At 30.0% G+C, this 25,929-nt stretch overlaps 1 protein-coding gene across 1 annotated transcript in view; it reads right to left on the bottom strand.

Moving 5' to 3' along the window:
* Positions 1 to 6,314: 6,314 nt before the first annotated feature.
* The window catches only part of LOC140434600 (protein takeout-like), a 28,505-nt gene continuing 8,890 nt past the window's right edge, over positions 6,315 to 25,929 (bottom strand). Inside the window, exons 3-5 of the mRNA XM_072522981.1 lie at positions 24,591 to 24,738; positions 13,504 to 13,640; positions 6,315 to 6,683 (exon numbers count right to left, since the gene is read on the bottom strand). Coding sequence (XP_072379082.1) covers positions 6,382 to 6,683; positions 13,504 to 13,640; positions 24,591 to 24,738 — 587 coding nt within the window. The 3' untranslated portion in view covers positions 6,315 to 6,381. The remainder of the gene's footprint in view (positions 6,684 to 13,503; positions 13,641 to 24,590; positions 24,739 to 25,929) is intronic.

Below are 25,929 nucleotides of genomic sequence, written 5' to 3' on the forward strand. Positions count from 1 at the left end.
TAAATAACTATGCAACATTATTAACAAATGTTGAATGTAAGTATGGAAAGGAACAAAATATGGGGCCCATATTGGGACCTTCTCCTCAAAAAGCCAATAGTCTACAGTACGATCTGATATAAGGGTCCCGGACAATTGCACGAAAACAGTTTCCCGAAGGACAATTCCCTGAATGGACAATTTCCTGAATGGACAATTGCCCGAATAGACAATTGGCAGATAAACAATTGCCCGAAAAGAGAATTGACCGAAAAATATATTTAAATAGTTATTGCTTTATATGTATTTCCTATATAATAATACGGTAATATAAGTGCCATTTAAATAGTTATTACTGTTGAGGTTCACTTTTTACAGTTTATTTTATTTTTTATTAATTTTTTAAAATTTATTTAAGCATATGATCTTTACATGTATTCTCTATGTACTAATACGATAAATTATGAGCTATTCCCTGTAAGAATTCGTAAGTGTTCGCAGGATCGTAATTGTTTACCAGACTTGCAATTCGCTCTCCACAATCTCTGTATTTTTTACATGTAGGAGGGCCTTCCAAGCCTCCTATATACTGTTCAATTCAAAGGCTGAATGCCTTTAATAAATCTCCAAATCTTTGGATGATCTGCGGAAATCTGTTGTTTAAACTCTCGTTGCCACCCTTCAATGGAATTGTTTGTTTTTGGTCAACTTTCTTGGACCCCATCCTAACAATTCCACAGATCATGTAAAAATAAGGGCAAACGCCGTTGTTTGCCTCTTTGTGTACGCCCGATCCAGATATCTTCAAAATAATCAGTTGCTGACTGGGCTTCTGCTAGCAACACATCTTGCTCACAAATCGTTTCAAATGCCTCCACCACGTCTGCAGTAGGAACAAATTCTAAGGCCGCCAATAATCCGATAATAAACCGTTTGACTGGATTCTTCTAAAGAGACATTGAGTGAAATGGAAAAAGCACTCACGATGTTTTGAATCGGGATATTCTTGTCTTATAGCACTCATCATACCGCTTTTAAAATTTGTTAATATGGTTGCAGACGAAGCTCTAGGCAAAAGTTCTTTTAATTTTGAAAGTAGCCGAACATAAGTTTCTTCTGTCTTGTTAGGTAGTAGTGCGTGTACTAAAGGAATCGCAGTATTCTTCTCTAATCCGTGGATTGTATATAGTTGATAAAAAAGATGAGGTACATTCATTTCATTTAAAACTAGATTATAATACTCTTGCCAATTTGCATTTTTGATATTCCATTTTTCAACATTACAAGAGTATTACAAGAGTATACTGTCAGGATTTGTTATTACAATCGGAAAGTAGTCACTATCATTTAAATCAGAAAGTACATTCCAAGATAAGGTAGCTGATAATGCTGGATCACATATTGAAAGGTCTATGGCAGAGGATTTACCAGTAGAAATGTCAAAATGAGTATTTCTTCCATCGTTTGGTAGGTTTAACTGAAAATTGTCCAACATTATTTCCATTCTACGACCTCATGGAGTAATTTTTTTTATCCCCATATGTAATTATGTGCATTAAAATTTCCAACTATTAGACGAGGTGAAGGTATATGTTTAATTAAATCTGAGATTTCATTATTGCTTGGGTTTTGTGTAGGTGGAATGTATATATTACATATGTTTATTTTTAAAGGCCCTTTGATAGTATTTGCGACCGCTTCAAGTTGTGTATTGATTTGAAGAATTTCTACATCTATGGATGAATGAGTGTAAATTGCTACGCCACCACTAGCATGGTCTACATTTTCTCTATTTTTATATGTGCATGTGAAGTGTTTTAAATTATAAACTTTAGTATTTTTAAAACGAGTATCCTGTAAACAAAGTATGGATGGATTAAGTTTTTTAATCATTTGTTGTAATATCTCAAGGCGAGTGTAATAATCCAGGTTCCACTGGATAATTGAGAAAGCCATTTCATTATCGGATTCAGTGTTAGTTTCTGATTGTATGGATTTAAGTATTTTGTTTCGAAGTCTAGTGCATCTATTTTTTAATTTCCTATTTGATAAATTTTCATGTAGTTGATTTAAAAGTTTCAATAGGTTTTCTAGATCAAGTTTTTATTAAGCTTACTGGGTCAGAAGTACCATGAGCATTTTCCAGTATATCTACTAATGTTTTATAAGATATTGAATGGTTTACTGAAGTATCTTCATATATTCGTCCAGCTGAACTTTTTATATCGTCAGTTACTTTAATGGTTCCTAAGTCTGTGATTGAAGACTTTGGCTTTTTTAATTTAGGGTCTGGAAACGGGTTATTTACTGAAGTATCATTTCGTGGAGGGGTTATAATTTCAGAGCAATTTCGTTTGTTTGGGGGAGGATCGTGGGACATTTGTTGAAAATCAGTGCTTTTTGTAACATGAGTAGATGGTAAAACATGGATATCCGGTTTAGTCAATAGTGTCATCAATCAGCCAATCCCGTCCACTGCTGGACATAAGCCTCCCTCAGTTCTTTCCAGTGTTCTCTACACTGGGCCGCTTGTAGCCAGTTTCCCGCTACTCTTTTTATGTCGTCGGTCCATCTAGTCGGTGGTCGTCCTCGGCTTCTTTTATAATTTCTGTCAATAGTGTAGGAACCAATAAAGATATGTTTTGTATTAGGGGAATGTATTCATTGTCTATTGGATCAGTCTAAGACCGAATGTCCCGTTTGCCCATAATTAGTACATCAATCCTTCTCCATTACAAGAAATATACGATATGATGTCATTTCGTAATTCACAATTATTGAGTCAAGTATTGATGAGACTGGGGGAGAAATAAAAGTATGCCTGCTGAAACTGAAAATGTGTTTGTAATTAGAATTTGATGTACCAATTTTTAAAAAATTTGGAGTTACCAAAGTTAATCCCAATTTAGATCAATAATGAAATGTGGAATTGAAGGACAAACATTTGATATCAGTAATCTTTTATTTGGTGACATTAATTTACGAGCCTGAATTTTTTGGTGATTTACAGTTATTATCCCTTTGTTAGTTTGTAGAAAATAGTTAACTAAAGTTTCGTTTGTTAGATAAATGCAAATTCGACCATTTAACATTCTAGAGGAGAATAGAAAATTTTTTTAATGCATTAAATCAGCAACTCTGATAACTAACTAAATAGATAGTCTTCCAACTTTGTATTTTCCAGCGCAGGAAAAACTATTGCTTGTGTTTTGAATGGAAATTTGGGTACATTTTGATTTGTGACAGTTGCAAAAGATTGTTTCATATTTGTATTTGATGAACGTTGCTCCAGTTCTTGTTCAGGAGACCAGGAGGCGAAAAATTATCCATTTTTAATTATTATCATCGATAACTCTCAAAAACCTAGTCCGGTCCTATCCCCTCGATAGCAGAACTGATAAAGGGTACCAGTAAAAAGTTGTTGCTTTATAACCAAAAATTGATTCTTGTTTACGTGGATTTAACTTAAATGTTAATTATTTAGATTAATAGTCCAGTTACTGTGGCATTTTCCCTTTAAAGTTTTTATAACTGCACCGATTTATCTGAAATTTTTACAGTTGGTAGTAAATTACTCAAAAAACATAAGTTATATGGTGTCGATGTGTGCTTCTACCCCTGGGGTGGTTGGCACCCCATCTAGGAGGTTGAACTTTTTACACTCAAGATAACCCCGGGAATTGATATAGAATATAAAAACTCATACAACACTTTTTAAAGAGCTAGAAAAAACCTTTAAAATGAGCTATGTTAAAAGCCATTTCGATTAAAACAAAGCGAAATATGAAGGAAAGAATTTGAATTACTCTAGCGTTTAAAAAAAAACGAGCAATAAGTAACACTATTTTGATCAGAATTGAAATTAAACGTATATCTTCTACAATTCATTTTATTTTAGTGTTATTTATAAGTTTTAAAAGTTTAGCCTGTTTAAAATGCTTACTTTTTGAAAAAATCATGTTTAAATTAAAAAATCTTTTTTTTTTAATTATCTAAAAATTTACATTTTTTTAAAATAAATCTAAAACTATAAGAGATGCGTGAAAAATGGTTCTATACTAAAATGTAGTTTTTTTAACAAAAATTTTAATTTTTTTATTTTTGTTGTAGCTCGAAAAATAATAGAGATATAGCCAATTGAAGTTTGAGATACAGCGGCTGACACACCTGTAATCAGCACTTTGGCCCTTTACTATTTAAAAAGAAAGAATTTTAACATATTTTAATCTACTTAGTCTTGTAGCTTTTGAAATTACCTTCAAAATATTTTTTTAATGGACACTGTAGCTTAAAAATTAACGGAGTTATTCTAAAAAAATGTTGGAGCATGTTATTTATATTTTGGAGCATCAACTTATTTTCTGTATATATAAATGCTTTATTCAAGTATATTCGAAAAACTGGTAACAGACATACTAACACTCACACAAATATGTATATAATACATACATACATACATACATATATATGTTATGTATATAATATAGGCACCTCTAAACTGAACATTTGCTTCAGAGAACTAACGAACACAGAGAACCGACATTCCTTTGAAGTTGCGTGGGCAAGCCGCCAATGAGTGCCAATTACAGGAGTACTTCAGATCTCGAAGACATTTTAGAAGCTGGGAGATACTGTACAATTTTGCTGTATGGCCTTGCCAAAGACACCCACATGAACAAAATGAATAAGGTCGAAGATTATTCATCATTACTTGAACAAATGCGATACGAATCGTTTATTAAAGCCACAACTAAAAATAGTGCAGTTAAATTATCATCTCTTGTACCAACTGTAAGTGCCCTGAATGAGCATATCAAAAGAGTTTATTTACAAACTCAGATATGGCTTGGAAACAAAGAGATTGATATAACGGATTGTGGATGGTTCAAGAGTGATGATATTTTACAACCAATAAAAATGAAAAGTTCACCTGCACCAGAAGAACTATTGAAACTGATTTTTTGCAATTGCAAAAAGGGTTGCGGCTCAGCGTGTGGCTGTCGTAGACTAGGTCTATTTTGCAATGCTACGTGTGGAACATGCTCTGGCGACAATTGTCAAAACTGTCCTGCAATAGACGAAGAGGTGGAGTTAGAACACGACGAGAATGACGCTTCAGACAATGAATAATTTGATATATTGTAAATAATTTTTATTTTTGTAAATATATTTTGTATACTTTCTAATGTAAAGTATTTTCATGTATAATTTTTTACAATAAAAACAGCATGAGTATACTTAATTTTTTTATTTAGACATTTACCAAACGGGAATTTGTTTCGTGAGCATAGAGGTGGTTTTTAAGGGTTGAAAATAAGCAACCAATCAAAAAATATTTTATTGATAAGAAAGGAATTTTTGAATATAAATGTACATTAAAAACTTTTGAAGTTGTTTAAAAAGATTTTTTTATATATTTTGACATAGTTGGTAGTTTTTAAGGGTTGAAGTGTTGCAATCAACCAAAATTATTTTATATAAGCAGAGAATTACATTGTAGATAATATAAATGCACTACAAAAGCGTTTGAACCTGTTAAACGATTTTTTACAATTATTTTTATTAAAAGGGGTGGTTTTTAAGATTATTTAAGGGTTAAGAATGTACACAATATCCATTAATATAATTGACAATATTTCAATTACCTAATTTAACACGATTTAAATCCATAAAATGCTTTAATATAAATTTTTTTCATTATTTTCAATAAGGGGTGATTTCACCCCTTAAAAATAAAAAGCTCACCTATCGCATATATAACTTGAAGAGGGAGGTAAGATAAGCCTAATTAAAAATTATTAGCAAAATCGATTCAGTTATAAAAAATTTAGAGGTATTGACCTCTTTTCCTCCACAGTGACTGGAGTATAAATAAATATGTGTATTCACAGATTTTATACTTGTGGTGAGAAAAATCACTTTGTAAGTAAAACTGTAATTATTTTATTGCTTTTTTACACATAAAGACTGGTTTTATTTGGAGCTTGTTTTAAACCTTGTTCTACTTCAGAGGTCGATCAAATCAATCTGCTAATTAATTGATTATAATTCAATTCAAAATTTCTGGCCACTTTTACTAAATACTAATTTTATCAAATTGTGTATGTATATCAAATAATAAATTTCTCTTACAGCTAGATTTCGTATATTACAAAAAAAATTAATACCCTGTATCTTAAAAATCACTAATACTTAAGACATTGGTCATACGAAATTTTAGTCATAAAATGGAACGACACATTTAACACAAGAATATTTCAGATTTAGGTGGAAATGCTCTATATTATATCTTAATAACATATGATAAGTAAATAGCTAAAGATAATGAACCAACAAAAAGGAACGAAACATTTATTAAAATACTTTATATAATATTTACTTTAAAAACAAATTACTTGAAAATTAAGGAAGCACCATTTCCTCTATCGGAACTTTGGACGCTATTTTGTTGCCATTATTAAGATATATAATCGAAAATATACGTTCAAATGAAGCTTTTACCTCCTTAAATATTGAAAGAGAATTATCATTAAGTGTTTTTCGAATTTCATTTTCTATCTGTGGATTTGCAGGAAATATATTGTCAAAATCGTATACCACATTAGTAGGATTTAATATTATGGTATAATTGGTCCACTTCATAAACGTTTTACCATTTTTTTGATATCTTTCACACTGCATTGCATGGACAGCATGATTTTCCACTGAAATAAAAAATAATAAATTAGAAATTGTATACTCAAGAGATTAATAATAATAAAAAATTAAGTAATTTAACTTTCGGTAGGGCGCGCCTCAGTAATTTGCTGCGTAAACTCAATATTTCCAAGTAAAGTGTTAACGGGATATTATGCTATGTAACCCAGTGATGGTAAACGTGGTGATTTTTAAATCACGTCATGATCAGTGACCATGATTTTTAAATAACGGTGATTTTAAACAGTGACCGTAATCACTGTTCTTTTATGTAAAGTAACAGGTAGTTACAAGTATCTTAAACTAAACAACACAATCGCGATCACTCTGTCTTAGCTTGTACTATAAAAACATATTGCCGATAATGAATATGTTTAACTAACGCAACTAGATTGTTTGACTTATAATAATAAATTTACAATACTAACAATAAAGTAGTCCATTTAAAGTATTATAAAACTTTCTTGACAATGCTTCCTCTTTAAATAAAATTAAAAATAACTCTAGAATTTCACTTAATTTTTTTTATAAACTTTCAAGAATTTTTTATGAAAGAAAAATATATTCAATACGTTTAATGACACTTTAAGTTTATTTTTAAAACGACAAATATCAGAAGATAATAACATAAAAATATCTCGTATTTTGTAAAATTTACCGTTGGTAAATCCCTAGATGCTAGTCACCGTTCCCCAAATCACGTTCACCGAGAATATCCTATTCTCGTTGAACGTGAAAATATATACAGTGATGAGTGCCTTAAGAACCGGCAAAATAACGCAAAAGATAGAAAACATAATACGTTGTGAAATAAAAAGAGATGAAAGTAGTAGAGGTGGGAAATTATCGATAGAAACCTCTAATTTACATTACATTACATTAGGACTATCGATAGTTTGCCACCTTTAGACGTTAGCTTATGAGCTAGTTGACTTCAGTCATAATATTACAAGTATGACGTCGAACATTAACATTTTTTAAATTTCGCATAAAGTAAAAACTGATTGAAGGCAATAAAGCCAATGTAAGTAAACAGTTTAATTAGTAGTAATTTGATAAATACAGAATAACAAGCTATGATAATTCTGTATTGAGAAGTGTGTATGCGATGACTCAAATCACAGTTTATTATTGATCAATACTTTAATTTTGGATAAAAACATACTCGTACTTGAACTGTTTTTACTTACATTACGTGATACGTATTACTATGACTAAAGTCAACCAGCTCATAAGCTAATGTCTAAAGGTCGGAAACTTTCGATAGATCTAATGTAATGTAAAGTAAATTATAGGTTTATATCGATAATTTCTCACCTCTACTATTTGCATCTCTTTTTATTTCACAACGTATTATGTTTTCTATCTTTTGCGTTATTTTGCCGGTTCTTAAGGCACTCATCCCTGTATTTATGATAATACAAGTGTTGTGAGACGGTGACGGTGAATTGATATCTGATATATTTTTTCATCGATCACGGTTATCGAAGTTAGCAGGGAACGTTAGTTATCGGTGACTTATAAATCACCGTGACTAAGTCACTGGTAGTGAAATCACGTTCCATTACTTTGTAACGTGATCTTTTTAAAATTCGTTTATCGGTTAATTCTCAGTCGGTACCCATTATCGCCTCGTAAAATTTAAATTCAATTGTGAATAGTGTATTGAGGCAGACAATTGCTATAAGACGCCTGGTCGTGAAATTCGAGCAAAACTTTTTTGAAATAACCAAATATAAGTATATTTCAAGAAATTTAAATTTTCGTGGTAAGTAATTTATTTATAAAAATTAATTAATATATATATGAAACATATTAGATTATTGTAGTATTCTTATTATATCATGTTTTATAAATCTAGATTACGTCATATCTCGAAAAATACAAAGGAACTGTTAAACCAATCACAGATAGAGGAAATTCTTAATAATATGAGAGATATTGAAGACGAAACAGAGGAGATATTGGAGAGTGATAGTGATTTGGATGAGCAACAAATTGAAGAGAACCAAGACGATACATGTTCAGAGCAAAATGTGTCAGATAAGGAGGACGTGTTTTACGAAAACGTTGAAGATGCATTGGCAAGGATAAAACAAATAAGTGGTATAAAAAGTCTTTTACTACGTCTTAGTAAACAAAACATAATAAGAGTACCACCGGAATTAAAAGAAACTGCACGTAAAATAAAAACAGAAATTGATACTATCATCAATATTGATTTGGTTTATGAAATCCTAATTTTTACCAATTTATATACAGAGTGTTTCAAAAAGGTATTTGGGGGGGATTTAGGGCTGCACACCCCTCTTAAAATTTTTCTGTGCGCTTACATTTTGTTGTTTCTTTTGTATGAAAAATGCTTTCAGAACAAGAAAGTAACGTGTCCATTTTTATTACAAAATGTCAAGTAGTTTAGGAGATAATGCAAAACAATAATTTTTATTTTGTAACTTCTAAGGGCTTTAACTTTTTTTGTGTACACTTTTGTACTAAGGTAAGTTGGATTTAATCAATTTATTTTTTCCCCGGAATGAGTGATTTAATTTATGACATACCTTTTTGAAACACCCTGTATAAATGAACATAGAAATAAAACGCAATATTTGAGAGATAGAGATAGCATTGAACAGGAGTGAGTTACTGGCCTTCTTCAAATTCCTCTATTTGATTGGCATAAAGCACGCTAATCACACAAATGTGATGGAACTTAGGAAAAGAAATGGTACCGAGAGTGAAATTGTTCGAGCAGTTATGAGCTATAAACGTTTTCTATTCATTGCATTTATACATCAGGAAAAATACCACAAGAATGGCTTTTATCCACCTTTGTTATTATACCACAAAAGATAAATGCCAAATAATGTAGTGATTACCGTACAATCAGTCTGATGAGCCATGTACTGAAAATATTCCTGAAAATTATACACTCTAGAGTACACAGAAAACTGGAAATGGACATCACTAATACCCAGTTTGGATTCCGAAATGGACTTGGAACAAGAGAGGCGTTGTTTGCACTGAACGTTATGTCTCAAAGATGTCTTGACATAAATCAAGATGTATTCATGTGTTTCATAGATTACAACAAGGTCTTTGATAAAGTGCGGCATGATCACCTAATCAGACTCCTGACAGAAAAGAATTTAGATTAACGAGACATCCGACTAATAGCAAATATGTACTACAATCAGAAAGTAGTAGTGAGAGTAGAGAATAATACCACTGAAGAAATTGAAATAAAGCGAGGTGTGAGACAAGGGTGTATACTGTCACCAACCCTGTTTAATCTCTATTCCGAAGACGTAATGAATAGAACACTCTCTGAGCAATCCGTAGGTATTAAAATAAATGGTGTTAGATTAAACAATCTGAGATTTGCCGACGACACCGTTCTGATCGCAGAAACACTTGAAGAGCTACAGACATTGGTGAATAAGATAGCAGACTGCAGCGAAGAATATGGACTATCTTTGAATATAAAGAAAACTAAATTTATGGTAATATCGAAATCAACACAAAATGTCCAAAATTTATATTTACACAATGAAATTATCGATCAAGTTAGCAAATACAAATATTTAGGCACTTTTATAAATGAAGACAACGATAGCTCCGCAGAAATCAAAATAAGAATAGAAAAAGCCAGATCCATATTCACTAAAATGAAGAGAGTGTTCTGCGGAAGAGATTTGAGCCTTGAAATGAAACTTCGCCTGATGAGATGTTACGTACTTTCTGTGCTGTTCTACGGAATGGAGTCATCGACGTTGAAAAAGATTGATACCAAAAAATTAGAGGCATTTGAACTGTGGATGTATCGCAGAATCCTGAGAATATCATGGACCGAGAGAGTCACAAATGTCGAGGTCTTGAGAAGAATGAATAAAGAAAAGGAAGTCATATTTACGATCAAAAATCGAAAACTGCAATACTTGGGACACATTACAAGAGGCGAAAGATATGAACTACTTCGAATAATTATGCAAGGGAAAATAGCAGGAAAAAGGTCCATAGGAAGAAGACGAAACTCCTGGCTAAAGAATCTACGGGAATGGTATAGCTGTAGCAGCAACGAATTGTTTCGGTCAGCAGTTTCAAAAATACGTATAGCCCTGATGATCGCCAACCTTCGGAACGAAGATGGCACTTGAAGAAGAAGATTCATTGTACGTTCGTTGAGATTTAATAATAAACATACAAGGAGTGATAAATATAAAATAGACAAGCTGTCGGTCATTAGATCGTTTTTTGATAAATTTATAAAAAATTGTCAAAAAACATACAATTTGTCATAGAGCATTTCATCAACAATTGATGAAATGCTCCATTCCTTCAGTGGTAGGTTGTAGCTGGATACAATATATACCCAACAAACCTGCCAAGTACACGATAAAAATTATGCGTTATGTGATGCTTGACTATTTTATAGTACCAACTTGGAGATATATTGCGGTAATCAGCCAAGTGGTCCATACCACGTATTAAATTCGGCCTTTGACTTTAAAAAACGTCTAATAGAGTCCATAGAAATAACGCAAAGAAACATAAAAACCGATAATTTTTAGACCAGCAATCCGTTAGCTAGATATTTGTTGGAGAAGAAAGTAACTTTGCTTGGGACGCTAAAGAAAAATCAGAGAGAAGTTCCTCAAGAATTTCTTCTACATAAATCAAGAGCAGTTTAATCTATTTGGATTTCAAAAAGATTATATCATTACTTTTTATGTGCCCCGTGAAAGTAAGTCAGTCATATTATTATCGTCTACTAACAACGAAAGTATAGTTGACATGGATACTAAGAGACCACAGTTGATTTTAGATTACAACCAAACAAAAAAAGGAGGGGTTGATACTGTGGATAAATTATGTTCATCATACAGTGTTTCACGAATAACTAAAAGATGGCCGTATGGTATATTCTATCCTCCTCCTCCTAAGTGCCTTCTCTGTTGAGGTTGGCGATTAATATGGCAAATTTCTCTCTGTTCTGGGCTTGATGAATTAATTCATTTCCTCTTGTGTTGGTCCAATCTCTGATGTTTCGTAGCCAAGATTTTTTCTTTCCTCCTATGCCCCTTTTACCTTCAATCTTGCCTTCTAATATTACCTGGAGCTGCTTAAATTCCCTATGGCGCATTATGTGTCCTAGATATGACGTCTTTCTAATTTTGATAGTATTGACCAGATGAGGGCGTGTGTTCATTGCTCTCAGTACTTCTTCCTTCGTAGTTCTGCTGGTCCAGATGATTCTTAGCATTCGGCGGTACATCCACATTTCAAATGAATTTAATTTGTTGACTTCATACTGTTTTAATGTTCAGGTCTCACAGCTATATAGTAATAGAGACCACACATAACACTTTAGTGATCTCAATCTCATTGAGACTGATAGCTTGGGGTTACAGAGCATTTTACATATATTCATGAAACCAGATCTTGCTATTTCAATGCGTCTTCTAATTTCTTTTGAGTGGTCTAGTTGACTATTTCAGTTCTCTGCCCAGGGATATGAAGCTTTGGGAACTCTGAAGGGTGATACCATTTATTTGTATGTTAGGTGTAACTTGTTCATGAGGGGTTTTTGTGTAATTAATTAATTAATGAAAATTGAAATTAAAACAAGTATAATTTAATAAAAATTGACGACTTAAATGGTCGTGTTCTACGTGAAAAATAAAAGTCACTCAAAATTCTGAAAGATCGCTCAAAAGAATACATTTTCTCAAAAACCTTGCAATGAACTTGATGAAAGAATACCTTTATACACAATCACAAATCAAAACAATTTCAACGAGACATTAAGAAGACGAAAATCCTGCTAAACGTGTCAGATGCTGAAATTGTTACAATGAGAAAATTAAGTCGTATACGTCTACGAAATGTATAAAATGTAGTGCATTCATTACGACATGCTAAATCTAAGATTGTATGTACAAAATGTATTGATAAAATAAATTAATAAAATTATAATAAAGCTTTTTATGTTTTGACAAAATACAGTTAATCTTTAATTAAAAACGTGTTGAAAATAATAAGAAACTACTGGCAGCAAATTGCTGCCGCGCCCCCGATGTAATTGCTTAAGGCGCACCCAGCCAAAGGTTAACAAAACAAAAAAAGAAAATAAAGCAAAATATATCATTACACGTATATACAATATACAGTGTATTTCACACATACCGCACATTGGATTGATTTACAGTACAATTTTTCTTAACCGTTCACCGACATATACTTACAATATGACGTATAACATAATAACGTGTCCATTAGGTGATTGTATTGTTACACTTCTTGTAGATTACATGTGACATTTTAGATTTCTTTAATTCTTTTTTTTTTTCGTCCAGGGACTTTTTCTATATGAAATAAATATCACGGAACTGCTGTAAAATATACATATTATGTATACATTTATTTTAGGATGGAAAAGATATTTTTGAGGTTTATAGTAGATTATTGTAGAGAGTATCACACACCCTATGTTTTTTTATGTATAAATAAATAAAAAAGTATTTTTTAATAAAATCGTCTAATGGTGTTTACTTATATTGCTGCTCAATGTATTTTAATGCAATTAACATTTCATTTTAGCTTCTTCTTTAGATACCGTTTTTTCCTCTTCGCCGTAATTACTCTCCTCATTTTGCAGTAGTTCAATGGTTGGTCAATTTATGACTTCATCTTCATTCAAAAATCCATTTTAAAGGTTATCGTCACATCTTTTCATTCAATCTTTCACATCTGCTGGCTGTATTGATTTGTTACCAAATAACTTTTGTTGTTACAACTTACTACCTTTCCATAACCTAACATACCACTTACCTAAAGTTACATTACAATTTCCTTTTGAATTTAACGGAAATATCAATACTTTTCCCGTCATCTCGTACTCTCCTTCCATTCTTAATGCGGGGGAGAAGACATTAATGTAATATTCACAGTTATTTTCGAAATCCGCTCTAAAAAAGAGAACGTGTTTAACAATATTTTACTTATCCATTCCAAAACAAAACCAAAATGTCGGAGCAGTGTAGTCTATCTATATAAAAATCTATGATGATAAGTCACACTGTTTGCCCAGTAAGGTAACTACGCCACCTAGAAAAGACTCTGAACTCCCAAAATTTGACATTTTAATCATATTATGTTCTTGAAATCAATTAATTTTTTCGCAAAATTGCTAAAAATATAGGTTACTGTATTTGTAAGGCAAGATCAATGACGTATAATATATTACATGCATGTATTAAATGTTATTGGGTAAGATATACATATACACTTACAGGAGTCTTTAATATTCCTTGCAGAAAGCCACAGGGCATTTGGAACCCAACCATTTTCTGTTCCAGCAAGTAAAATCGTTATTCTTTTCCCTTTATTTGACGGAGCTTTTGTCTTACATTTACCGGAGAAATCGGCAAATCCTTTAGGTCGTGTTGAATGTGTGTCAAACCATGTCTCGTTGAGGTAAATTATCGGAAGATTTTCAGAACGGAATTTTCTTATCAAAGTTATATACTCATAACGCCTTTTTTGTAATTTATGAGATGTCTTAATTACTTGTCTTTTGTCAATTATACTTTTATATACCCATACTTTTTAAAGTTTTCCATAAGCTAGTAAGGCTACAGCTTATTTGGATTTCGTCAAAATTGAGCCGTTGCTTGAGAGCTCTTAATGTAGATATGCGTTGCTCTTCCTACATGGTATAGACTTTTCGACGTATCAAGTCCTTATCTACTTCGTCCATACAATTCGTGGAACTGGAATCTTTACGTTTTTTGTTGTTTCTATGGGATTTGATGTAATTCTTTTTACTGTGGTCAGAGGTATTTTCGTCAAATCGTATATTTCACTCGTAGCGGAAGTTGTGTCAAGTCCTCTTTTAAGTAAGATACTGTATATAGTTTTAACAATTTGCTTTGCATCTACAGATAAATGTCTTCCTTACCGGAACACTAGAAGAAGCCCTATTATTATTATCCCACGGACGCTACATAATGATAGAAAACGTAATGAATAAAATGAGTAATACTACTTAACATTTCCCGTAATACATAAAGACAAACAACTTTTATCAATAACTCGTATTTAAATACTGATTGATGTTCAGTTCCATAAAATTATTACAGGAATGCCTGAAACTCACTTAAAAGGTAATTAGCAAACCCCTCGCGCACTACCATCGAATTCGAAAAACCCTCTTATCAGTACAGTTTCGTCAATATAAGCCTTATCTGTATTAATGAAATTATAATGAGATTAGATTATACGCAATTAAATCAACATTAAGAAATGAAGATTGACAAATTTTACCAGACAACATATTTAAATTTAACCTGAAACCGGACCTTTTATACTATTATCGGTTAACCCAGGATGTTTATAGTCGGTACTAAGTTGAAAGCAACCATTAACTGCTAAACAAACTTTACAATCTTTTCTGATATATATATATATATATATATATATATATATATGTATATATATATATGTATATATATATATACATATATACATATATATATATATATATATATACATATACATATATATATATATATATATATATATATATATATATATATATATATATATATATATATATATATTGTTATGATATGTGAATTCGATGCAAGAAAACTACAAGTTGCTCTTATTTACCGGCTAGCTTTATGAAGATAAAAATAATTTTTTTTTAAGTTGATTAATTTGTAATATTGTTAAATTTAGAAATGCTTTTAATAAAAATTATTGAACGCCTGAAAATAAAAAAAAATTTGACAAACATTTATTCTACTCACCTTGTATTCTCTAAATCTGTATTTTGAATTTAAAATTTTTTTTACTTATTTGTCTTAGAACATGCAGACTCTTAACTCAAGCGAGTTCTGTGACCTGTACTGCTTGATAAAGCTATATAAAATTATATAAAGCAAAAATCACCACACAAGAAGTTTTATTTTTAATGTACTGTGCAATTATTCACAAGTGATCAATTAAATATTACACAACGATATCTTGTATAATATATATAAAAAAAATTATTTAAGATTCTTCCAATAAATAAGCCAATACTTAACCGTTTAATATTAATATGAATGGATTTAGATTTATGACGTAATACAATATTGAAGTAAGTATATGAAATTAGTGTTTTGTGAAGTTGCAACAAGAAATACTTGATCTAAGATCTAATACGTTTTTGTTTGTCAAAGTATTTATAACCTCACTTACTATCTTTTTAGAGCGAAAACAAAGGTTTATAATCCTTCAATTTTTTAGTTTAACTGTTTTGTTTAATGATTTTAGTAAGCAAAAGAAACGGTGAATTATATTTGGTTAATATTACAAAAGCGATAATAAAATTTTTGTGAACTTGACTTCAAATTATTTTGTTTTTTAACACAAAGATGATTTAGGATGATATAGGCTGTTTAAAAAAAAAAGGTAAGATTATTTCTAAAGAAATTTCAAAACTTGCGTTTAACTTTATTAAAGTTCACTTTCGTCTTTCAGATAATCCCTTCTCTAAAATTTTTATGGAAATCTTCAATAACAAAGATTGCATCTTTCAGTGACGTCTTCTAATGGATTAGGGCCGCAAAACTATCAGAATTATCTCTCCAATGGTTGAGAAATATTTATAAGTACCCAAAATGAATTTTAAATGATCTTCAGTCAAAAATAAACACCAAACGGTCTCTTTATTCAGCGAGAATTCAAATGAGTGTAAAAACTCACCTTTCTGGTAGCTGTGGACCTCTTTATGATGACTGCTAACAATTCCCTTATCGGAAAATATACTGTTAATCTGCAGGCTTTGCTAAAATTTAATCAGAAACGATGGTTTCTTATCGGCAAGGTAATTTGAATATACTTTGTTATAATTCAGGACTTTTTTAAGGTTTTTTAAAATACTTTTGAAAAATTGTGACTGCTGAAAAATAATCAAAAATTTTCTGGCCCCTTCGTAACTATTGATTTTCTATCTTTTATTTTTCATTGCTTACCAGATCTCCAAGCATTTTGACAATGTTTTTTAAGATCTGACAGGATTTTTGTATATTTTTGACATTTGTGATTAAAATAAAAATATTTTAAATTTTCATAAATTGTTAAATCTTGAGAATTATATTGACTTTTGAAATGAATTGAAACAAATACTAGAGAATTTAAGCATTCTTTTGACATATAATTTCTACAACAAATGATAATTTAAATATTAAAATTTTTACTAACAAATTTGACATACACCAATTTTAACATGAATTAGTTGCTTTTATTTTGCTTTTATTTAATTTTAAAGCTATCTGAAAGCATTTTTGATATTGAATCACTGAGAATTGTCTTCAGATTACCTGTCCATTAAAGATTATATCATTCTGAACTCTTATTTATGAGATATATCCTATTTCACCTCCTAACACGTTTTATTTTCCGAGCTCTATCCATGTTAACTGTATGTTTACTAACAAATTGAAACTTCTTACTTTGTGAATAAATGACTTAAATATTTTATCTGTTTTAGGACTGTTGAAGATTCTATTGACTTGTATATATTAGAATTTGGATTATAATAAAAATTGTAATTAATTAATAAATACAAATTTATGGTTTTTATTTCCACTCGATCCGAAGTGGTTTGATATTTGCTTTTTGTATCTTTATGTTGTGGCTATATTGGCTTATTCTGTAAGTATCTCTTACATAAATAATATAATATATATATAACGAACAATAACTTAAGTTTAAATCATAATCAATTTCATGATCAACAATTGTTTTTGGTTTAATTTTTTTTTATATATTTTTTTTTTATTGAAAAGTGTTTATCAACCAACTATAACTCAGTGGCTATAATAACTCACGTATTAAAAGAATCTTATTTCTATTATGCTAAATTTGTTTATAATAAACCAACTGGTTTTAATTATAATAATAATAAAATTATTTTGAAAACATTAATTAAATCTGGTGATACAATATAGTCCTTATTGGTTTGTTACATGTCTGTGAATTCTGCTTATTTTTGCTTTTAGTTTCTTTCTTATTGTTGAATCTAGTTTCAACTATTAAATTAACAACAATAATACAATTGTTTGAGTTAAATATATATGTGGTATATTCAATATTGTCATTTTGTTTTATGTTCATACTATTCATAAAAAAAAACTGTTTAGGAGCTTTAATTTCATAACAATTCTCCAAAAATTAATATTTCATATTTGACAATTTTTTTTTTTGGCAAATATCAAATATTCATTTTTCTTTGACTGGTTTTTTGCAAGTTGTGTGATTGTTTCTCTGAACGTCGACACAAGTGTATGTTTCAGTGATTTTATGAATGTGTGATGGTTAAAAACAATTAAATTTTTGATTCAGTTGCATATATATGGTATACAATTATGCTGCAGATAGTTTGAATGCTCTCTTTGAAAAAAAATAATAATTAGTTTTGTTCTTTTAATTTTGCATGTGTAAGCTTAAGTTGCTTTAGTTTGTTTTATTAATGCATGTTTTATTTTGAATATATAAAAAAAATATAGAGTTTAAGTTTTATTTAAGCCCGTGTGAGCTGCATTTTGTGGTTAGAGTGTAAGCTAGTTTGAATGTGACTTTATTATCATTCGGTTATTTTTAATAAGTTTTCGTTGAGGGTTGAGTTTATATTCTACTTTTGAATCCATTTTATAGTTGTTTCTCTTCCTTGGTTTCTTAGAGTTCTGCCATCTTCGTTTCAAATTTTTCCTCTCCAATCCTTCTTCTGTAATTCCATTCCAAGTTTTATTATTATACTGCATAATTATATCATTATAATCTTTCATAATTCATCATAATTCATATTATATTATATATCATATTCATAATCATAATATCCGCAATAATTCATATTTCATCATATTTCATATTTCATAAATAGCCGCATTATTATTATTATTATTCCATCTTCTGTATCCCATTCATGTCCTTTACTTAAAAAAAAATTGTTTCATTTTATAAATATAACTTAAAATTAATAATGTCTTCTTATTTCTTCACTTATTGTTCATATTTGTAAATGTCTTTTATGTTAAAAACTCCTCTAAGATACCCACTCTCAGGATATTTCAATAAATAACTATTTTCTCCATCTTCTGTTTCAACTTCATAAGGTCCCTCCAATGGTGGTAAAAGTTTGTTACAAATGTTATCTCTATAATTGCTTACCCTATGTGCTCTAATTAATACTAGTTCTCCTTTTTGAAATTTTTGGTTTGTTCTCATCTTCCTTTTGTTTTGTCTTTTCAAATATTTCTCTCCATTCTTGATGATTCTTAGTTTTACATCTTGACAAATTTGGTCATATTCAGGTTCTATTGAATTGCATACTATATTCGGTTGTATCAAAGAATACTTTTCTCATTATTCCCTTCTTTGCTTCATATAGTTTTTTGTTGTTTGCACCCACTAGATTAACCTTTGGAATTGAATAAAAATATTTTTGAAAATTTAATTCATTAATAACTTTATTGTCAATTAGTGAAACTTCAGAACCCGTGTCTATTAAAATTTTAACTTGTTTTTGAAAGAATTTACCCTGAATTAAAATTAACCCTTGCAAATTTTGATTTTTCTTTTCTTCCCCAAATGTTATGAACTCCCTTGGATGCTCATAGTGACATACGGCCGCATTTAGCAGGTGCTTTATTGAAAATTTGGTGATTGTGAATCTGTTGTGTATTGTGTGTCAAAGGGTTGTGATGGTGATGATGTGTTGAGTGTTTCAATTGGTGACTCTTGTTGACTGACGTCGGTGTATGATTGATGGTGACTTAGAAAATTCACTTGTCTTTTTTGGTTATTTCTATTTATATCTTCTAGACTTCTAGTGTTATGGTTTCGATTGTTTGTGTAGTTTTGATTTGACTGTTGTTGTGAATTGTTTGTCTGATTCTGTTGAATGGCACTGTTTGAAAATGTGTGATTCATATTGCCATTGGAGTTAAAGTTTCTGTTGTTATTATTGTAATTATTTCTGTTAAAATTTCCGTTGTTTTGATTATTGTAATTACCGTTTTGATACCGTCCATTATTTCCATAGTTATTGTTGTTAGTTTGATTGTTACGATTATAGTTTTGGCGATTAAAGTTCTGATTATTTTGGTTGCGGTAGTTATTATTATTATTCCTAAAGTTCGAGTTATTATAGTTGTTGTTACCATTATTTTGTCTATAGTTATTGTTAAAATTACGATGATTATTGAAATTATTGCCGTTCTGATTATTGTTTCTGCTGTAGTTATTGTTCCCATTGAAGTTGTTATTATTATTATTATTTGCTTGGTCATTGTTTTGATACATGGGGTTTCGTTGCTCATGCATCATCAAAAATTGGCACAGTTTGTCTATTTCTTTAAAGTTGTATAACATCATGATATCTTCCAATGTCCGATCAAAGTGTTGCACGATACAACCCACAATGTATTCTTCGTTAAAACCACAGTCTAAGTATTGAGCTGTGCTGTAAATTTGCATGGCGTACCGGTGGTATGACATGCTACGATTTGGGTTGTATTTGCCACTTAACAGCTCGTTTTTGATTGAACGCTGTTGTGCTTGACCCCAGAAATATTCACTGAATTTGGTCGCAAAGTCTTCCAGATCCACCAACTCATTTTCTTTGTTCGAAAACCATAGTAACGCCTCATCCGTCATCTGGTTTCTGATGAATTCTTTAAAGTCTTCGAAATTTCTGTAAGATGCATATCTGTGCCTAAGGAATTTCATGAAAGGTACTGGATGCTGCTGTTTTATTCTTCCACTAAAATAGATTTTACAATCTCTTTCTACCGTTTGTACAACCGGCCTTGCATCCAATTCCTTCTGTGTCACTTCTTTAAGAGACTCTTGTACTCTCCCAATTTCTTTCTCCATTATCTCTTTGGTCTTATTCATATTTTCATCTATTTTATCTTCTTTTTTCTTCCACTGTTCATTAATGTCTCGTCGAAATATCTCTTCCTTCTGCTCAATATGATGCTCCAGCTGTACTGCCAACACTCCCATTTGTTCGTCAATATCTTCGAACTTTTTTTGGTTATTTTGTTGTTCTAGCTTCAAATTTTGTTCCATTAATTCAATCTTTTTATTTTGAGTTTCATTATTCTTTTCCAGCTGTGCCGATAACACTTCCATTTGTTCTTTGCACTGCTCTTCCATCTTGGCCATTTCTAGGGTTAACTCTTCTTTTACTTCTTCTATCTTCTTTCCCAACTTATCCTCAACCTGTTGTGCCATCTGTTGTATTTTGTCATCAAAATTTTGTGTTATTTCCCGTTTTATTTCTTTTTTTGTATCTTCAAGTTCTTTTGTCATATGTTGTTTATTTTCTTCTGCTTTCTGGTTTATATTTTGCTCAGTTTTTTTTATTTCCTGTAACAAAATTGCCATCATCTTGTGAAAGTCCAATTCATCCTTCTTTACGGGCTGAGCTTGGTCTCCACTTGCCATTTGCCTTTCCATTTGTGCTTCTTCTGGCTGTCTTTTCTCCTCCATTGTCTCCTGTACTTCTTCAGTCTCTTTAATTTGTTCTTCGGTTCTGTCTGTCACTTCCTGTTCTTCTTCTACGTTCTTATGTGATCTAGTCTTTCTTTTGTCCATGTTTATTTTTATTTAATTTCAATTCACTCAATAAACTTATTATCTACACAAATTATACTCTTAACACCCTGTATATTATGTTATTAAATGTTTAAGGTACACCACTGGTTAATACTTTGTTATAATGCACTACCTGTCACCGTCCAAATACACAGCCACACGTTGGGCTCGCCAAATTGTTATGATATGTGAATTCGATGCAAGAAAACTACAAGTTGCTCTTATTTACCGGCTAGCTTTATGAAGATAAAAATAATTTTTTTTTAAGTTGATTAATTTGTAATATTGTTAAATTTAGAAATGCTTTTAATAAAAATTATTGAACGCCTGAAAATAAAAAAAAATTTGACAAACATTTATTCTACTCACCTTGTATTCTCTAAATCTGTATTTTGAATTTAAAATTTTTTTTACTTATTTGTCTTAGAACATGCAGACTCTTAACTCAAGCGAGTTCTGTGACCTGTACTGCTTGATAAAGCTATATAAAATTATATAAAGCAAAAATCACCACACAAGAAGTTTTATTTTTAATGTACTGTGCAATTATTCACAAGTGATCAATTAAATATTACACAACGATATCTTGTATAATATATATAAAAAAAATTATTTAAGATTCTTCCAATAAATAAGCCAATACTTAACCGTTTAATATTAATATGAATGGATTTAGATTTATGACGTAATACAATATTGAAGTAAGTATATGAAATTAGTGTTTTGTGAAGTTGCAACAAGAAATACTTGATCTAAGATCTAATACGTTTTTGTTTGTCAAAGTATTTATAACCTCACTTACTATCTTTTTAGAGCGAAAACAAAGGTTTATAATCCTTCAATTTTTTAGTTTAACTGTTTTGTTTAATGATTTTAGTAAGCAAAAGAAACGGTGAATTATATTTGGTTAATATTACAAAAGCGATAATAAAATTTTTGTGAACTTGACTTCAAATTATTTTGTTTTTTAACACAAAGATGATTTAGGATGATATAGGCTGTTTAAAAAAAAAAAGGTAAGATTATTTCTAAAGAAATTTCAAAACTTGCGTTTAACTTTATTAAAGTTCACTTTCGTCTTTCAGATAATCCCTTCTCTAAAATTTTTATGGAAATCTTCAATAACAAAGATTGCATCTTTCAGTGACGTCTTCTAATGGATTAGGGCCGCAAAACTATCAGAATTATCTCTCCAATGGTTGAGAAATATTTATAAGTACCCAAAATGAATTTTAAATGATCTTCAGTCAAAAATAAACACCAAACGGTCTCTTTATTCAGCGAGAATTCAAATGAGTGTAAAAACTCACCTTTCTGGTAGCTGTGGACCTCTTTATGATGACTGCTAACAATTCCCTTATCGGAAAATATACTGTTAATCTGCAGGCTTTGCTAAAATTTAATCAGAAACGATGGTTTCTTATCGGCAAGGTAATTTGAATATACTTTGTTATAATTCAGGACTTTTTTAAGGTTTTTTAAAATACTTTTGAAAAATTGTGACTGCTGAAAAATAATCAAAAATTTTCTGGCCCCTTCGTAACTATTGATTTTCTATCTTTTATTTTTCATTGCTTACCAGATCTCCAAGCATTTTGACAATGTTTTTTAAGATCTGACAGGATTTTTGTATATTTTTGACATTTGTGATTAAAATAAAAATATTTTAAATTTTCATAAATTGTTAAATCTTGAGAATTATATTGACTTTTGAAATGAATTGAAACAAATACTAGAGAATTTAAGCATTTTTTTGACATATAATTTCTACAACAAATGATAATTTAAATATTAAAATTTTTACTAACAAATTTGACATACACCAATTTTAACATGAATTAGTTGCTTTTATTTTGCTTTTATTTAATTTTAAAGCTATCTGAAAGCATTTTTGATATTGAATCACTGAGAATTGTCTTCAGATTACCTGTCCATTAAAGATTATATCATTCTGAACTCTTATTTATGAGATATATCCTATTTCACCTCCTAACACGTTTTATTTTCCGAGCTCTATCCATGTTAACTGTATGTTTACTAACAAATTGAAACTTCTTACTTTGTGAATAAATGACTTAAATATTTTATCTGTTTTAGGACTGTTGAAGATTCTATTGACTTGTATATATTAGAATTTGGATTATAATAAAAATTGTAATTAATTAATAAATACAAATTTATGGTTTTTATTTCCACTCGATCCGAAGTGGTTTGATATTTGCTTTTTGTATCTTTATGTTGTGGCTATATTGGCTTATTCTGTAAGTATCTCTTACATAAATAATATAATATATATATATAACGAACAATAACTTAAGTTTAAATCATAATCAATTGCATGATCAACAATTGTTTTTGGTTTAATTTTTTTTTATATATTTTTTTTTTATTGAAAAGTGTTTATCAACCAACTATAACTCAGTGGCTATAATAACTCACGTATTAAAAGAATCTTATTTCTATTATGCTAAATTTGTTTATAATAAACCAACTGGTTTTAATTATAATAATAATAAAATTATTTTGAAAACATTAATTAAATCTGGTGATACAATATAGTCCTTATTGGTTTGTTACATGTCTGTGAATTCTGCTTATTTTTGCTTTTAGTTTCTTTCTTATTGTTGAATCTAGTTTCAACTATTAAATTAACAACAATAATACAATTGTTTGAGTTAAATATATATGTGGTATATTCAATATTGTCATTTTGTTTTATGTTCATACTATTCATAAAAAAAAACTGTTTAGGAGCTTTAATTTCATAACAATATATATATATATATATATATATATATATATATATATATATATATATATATATACTCTTTTACTCACTCTTTTAATGTGATTTTGGTAATAACAAACATAAGGGACATAATTAATATCAGAACAGATTTTATTGCTAAAGAAGATATACTTGAGGAGAGTCATGAATATCAAAATTCGACAATGATATTAATAACAGATTTCAAAGAAACATTGAGGGGGACCTTTTAGATCACTTAGGATTAGAATTAGAATTAGGAGTAAGCAAAAAGTATTAGATTGGTACAGTCAACATTAAGAATAACAGAGAATCGAGTAAAGAAAAACAATAAGCATTAAGAAAATTTCCTAGTAAATAAAGTCAGACAATGACATCCACTGTCAGAGTAGGAAAATGTGGTCTTGGGCAAAGTAATGATCATGAAGAAGTGTGATTTATGACTTTTGTCTGAAATGACATGGTTGTAATGTGACTATAGGGTGGTGAATTAACTTACTTTACTGCAGTAATATCGCTGAATGTCATTCCATGAACTTTTACATTATGATATTTCTGTTCAAGAGTTACAGAACTTCCGTGTGAAGAAATTTCCATATCTTTAACAAATAACGGTTCAATGGGTAGCAATCCTAGGTCTTTATTTCCTAAAATAGAAAAATAGTTTGTTCAATCTGCGCATAATATTTATTTAAGAGTTCAAGAAAAAGAAAGATCCAATAATTTATTATGTATTGATATTTTAATTAATTATATATTTATATAATTATGTATATTGTATAATATATTCAATAAGTATAAACTTCAAAATACTACCATTTCAAACTGTCAACAAAATCTGTTTATATACATTTTCAGACATTTCAGACTTCAGTAGATATTTCAAGATTTTTAGGTGGCATCTTGAATATTGTAGGACTTTAATACTTCTTCTTTCTTGCCAAGAGACTTTTTCTATGAGAGACAATTTATCCGATAACATCTCTCTTGAACTTTGGCGAGTGTTTTCCAATATGGACTACAAAATATTCTTCAGAAAGGCTTCATTATGTCTTACCTAATTTTTAAGCCATTCTCGGATGACTCTTAAGTCATTATTTTGATTTTTAGTCTTTCTAAGGTTTTTCAAGGAAGCCTGATCTTTATCATCTTCCTGTATAACTGTGGTTACCAGGAAACTTACTTTTTCGGGTATATTCTTGTTATCTTCAAGTCTTTTACAGTACTGGCATTATCGTTCATGCCAATTGCTAAAATTGAAAATGTTCTAGTACATTTATAATAGCTAGGAGTTCTTTTCTGGTAACTCAATAATTCTTTTTGGCCTTTTTCATTGTTTTATTGAAATGTGCAATAACTTTTTCTTCGACTTTCTGTTCTTGTGATAATACGACGCCAATACCATGCTGAGATGCGTCACAATCCAACAGAAATTTGCTATCTTCTCGTGGATAGGCTAAGATAGGTGCTGTTGTAAGTCCTTTTTATAAATTTACGAAGGCATTTTGACAATCCGGTGTCCAGTCAAATCCAATGTGGTTTTCGGTTAGTCGATAAAGGGCAATCAATGCGGCTAAAATCTTTTATAAATTTTCGGTAATATAAACAGATTCCAAGGAAACTTCTAATTTCCTTTTTATTTTTTGGTTTAGGCCAATCTTTAATAACTAAAATCTCTGGATCAGTTTTATTTCCTTTGACTCAAACAGTATGTTTTAAACAGTACACCTCTCTTTGAAACAGTGAAAATTTCATATAATTTAGCTTTAAATTGGCATTTTTCAATTTGTCAAATATTTTACTTAAGTTTTTCAGACGCTTATCAAACGTTTTGGACA

The sequence above is a fragment of the Diabrotica undecimpunctata genome, chromosome 2, assembly GCF_040954645.1.
Source record: "Diabrotica undecimpunctata isolate CICGRU chromosome 2, icDiaUnde3, whole genome shotgun sequence".
Classification (NCBI taxonomy): Eukaryota; Metazoa; Arthropoda; class Insecta; order Coleoptera; family Chrysomelidae; genus Diabrotica; species Diabrotica undecimpunctata.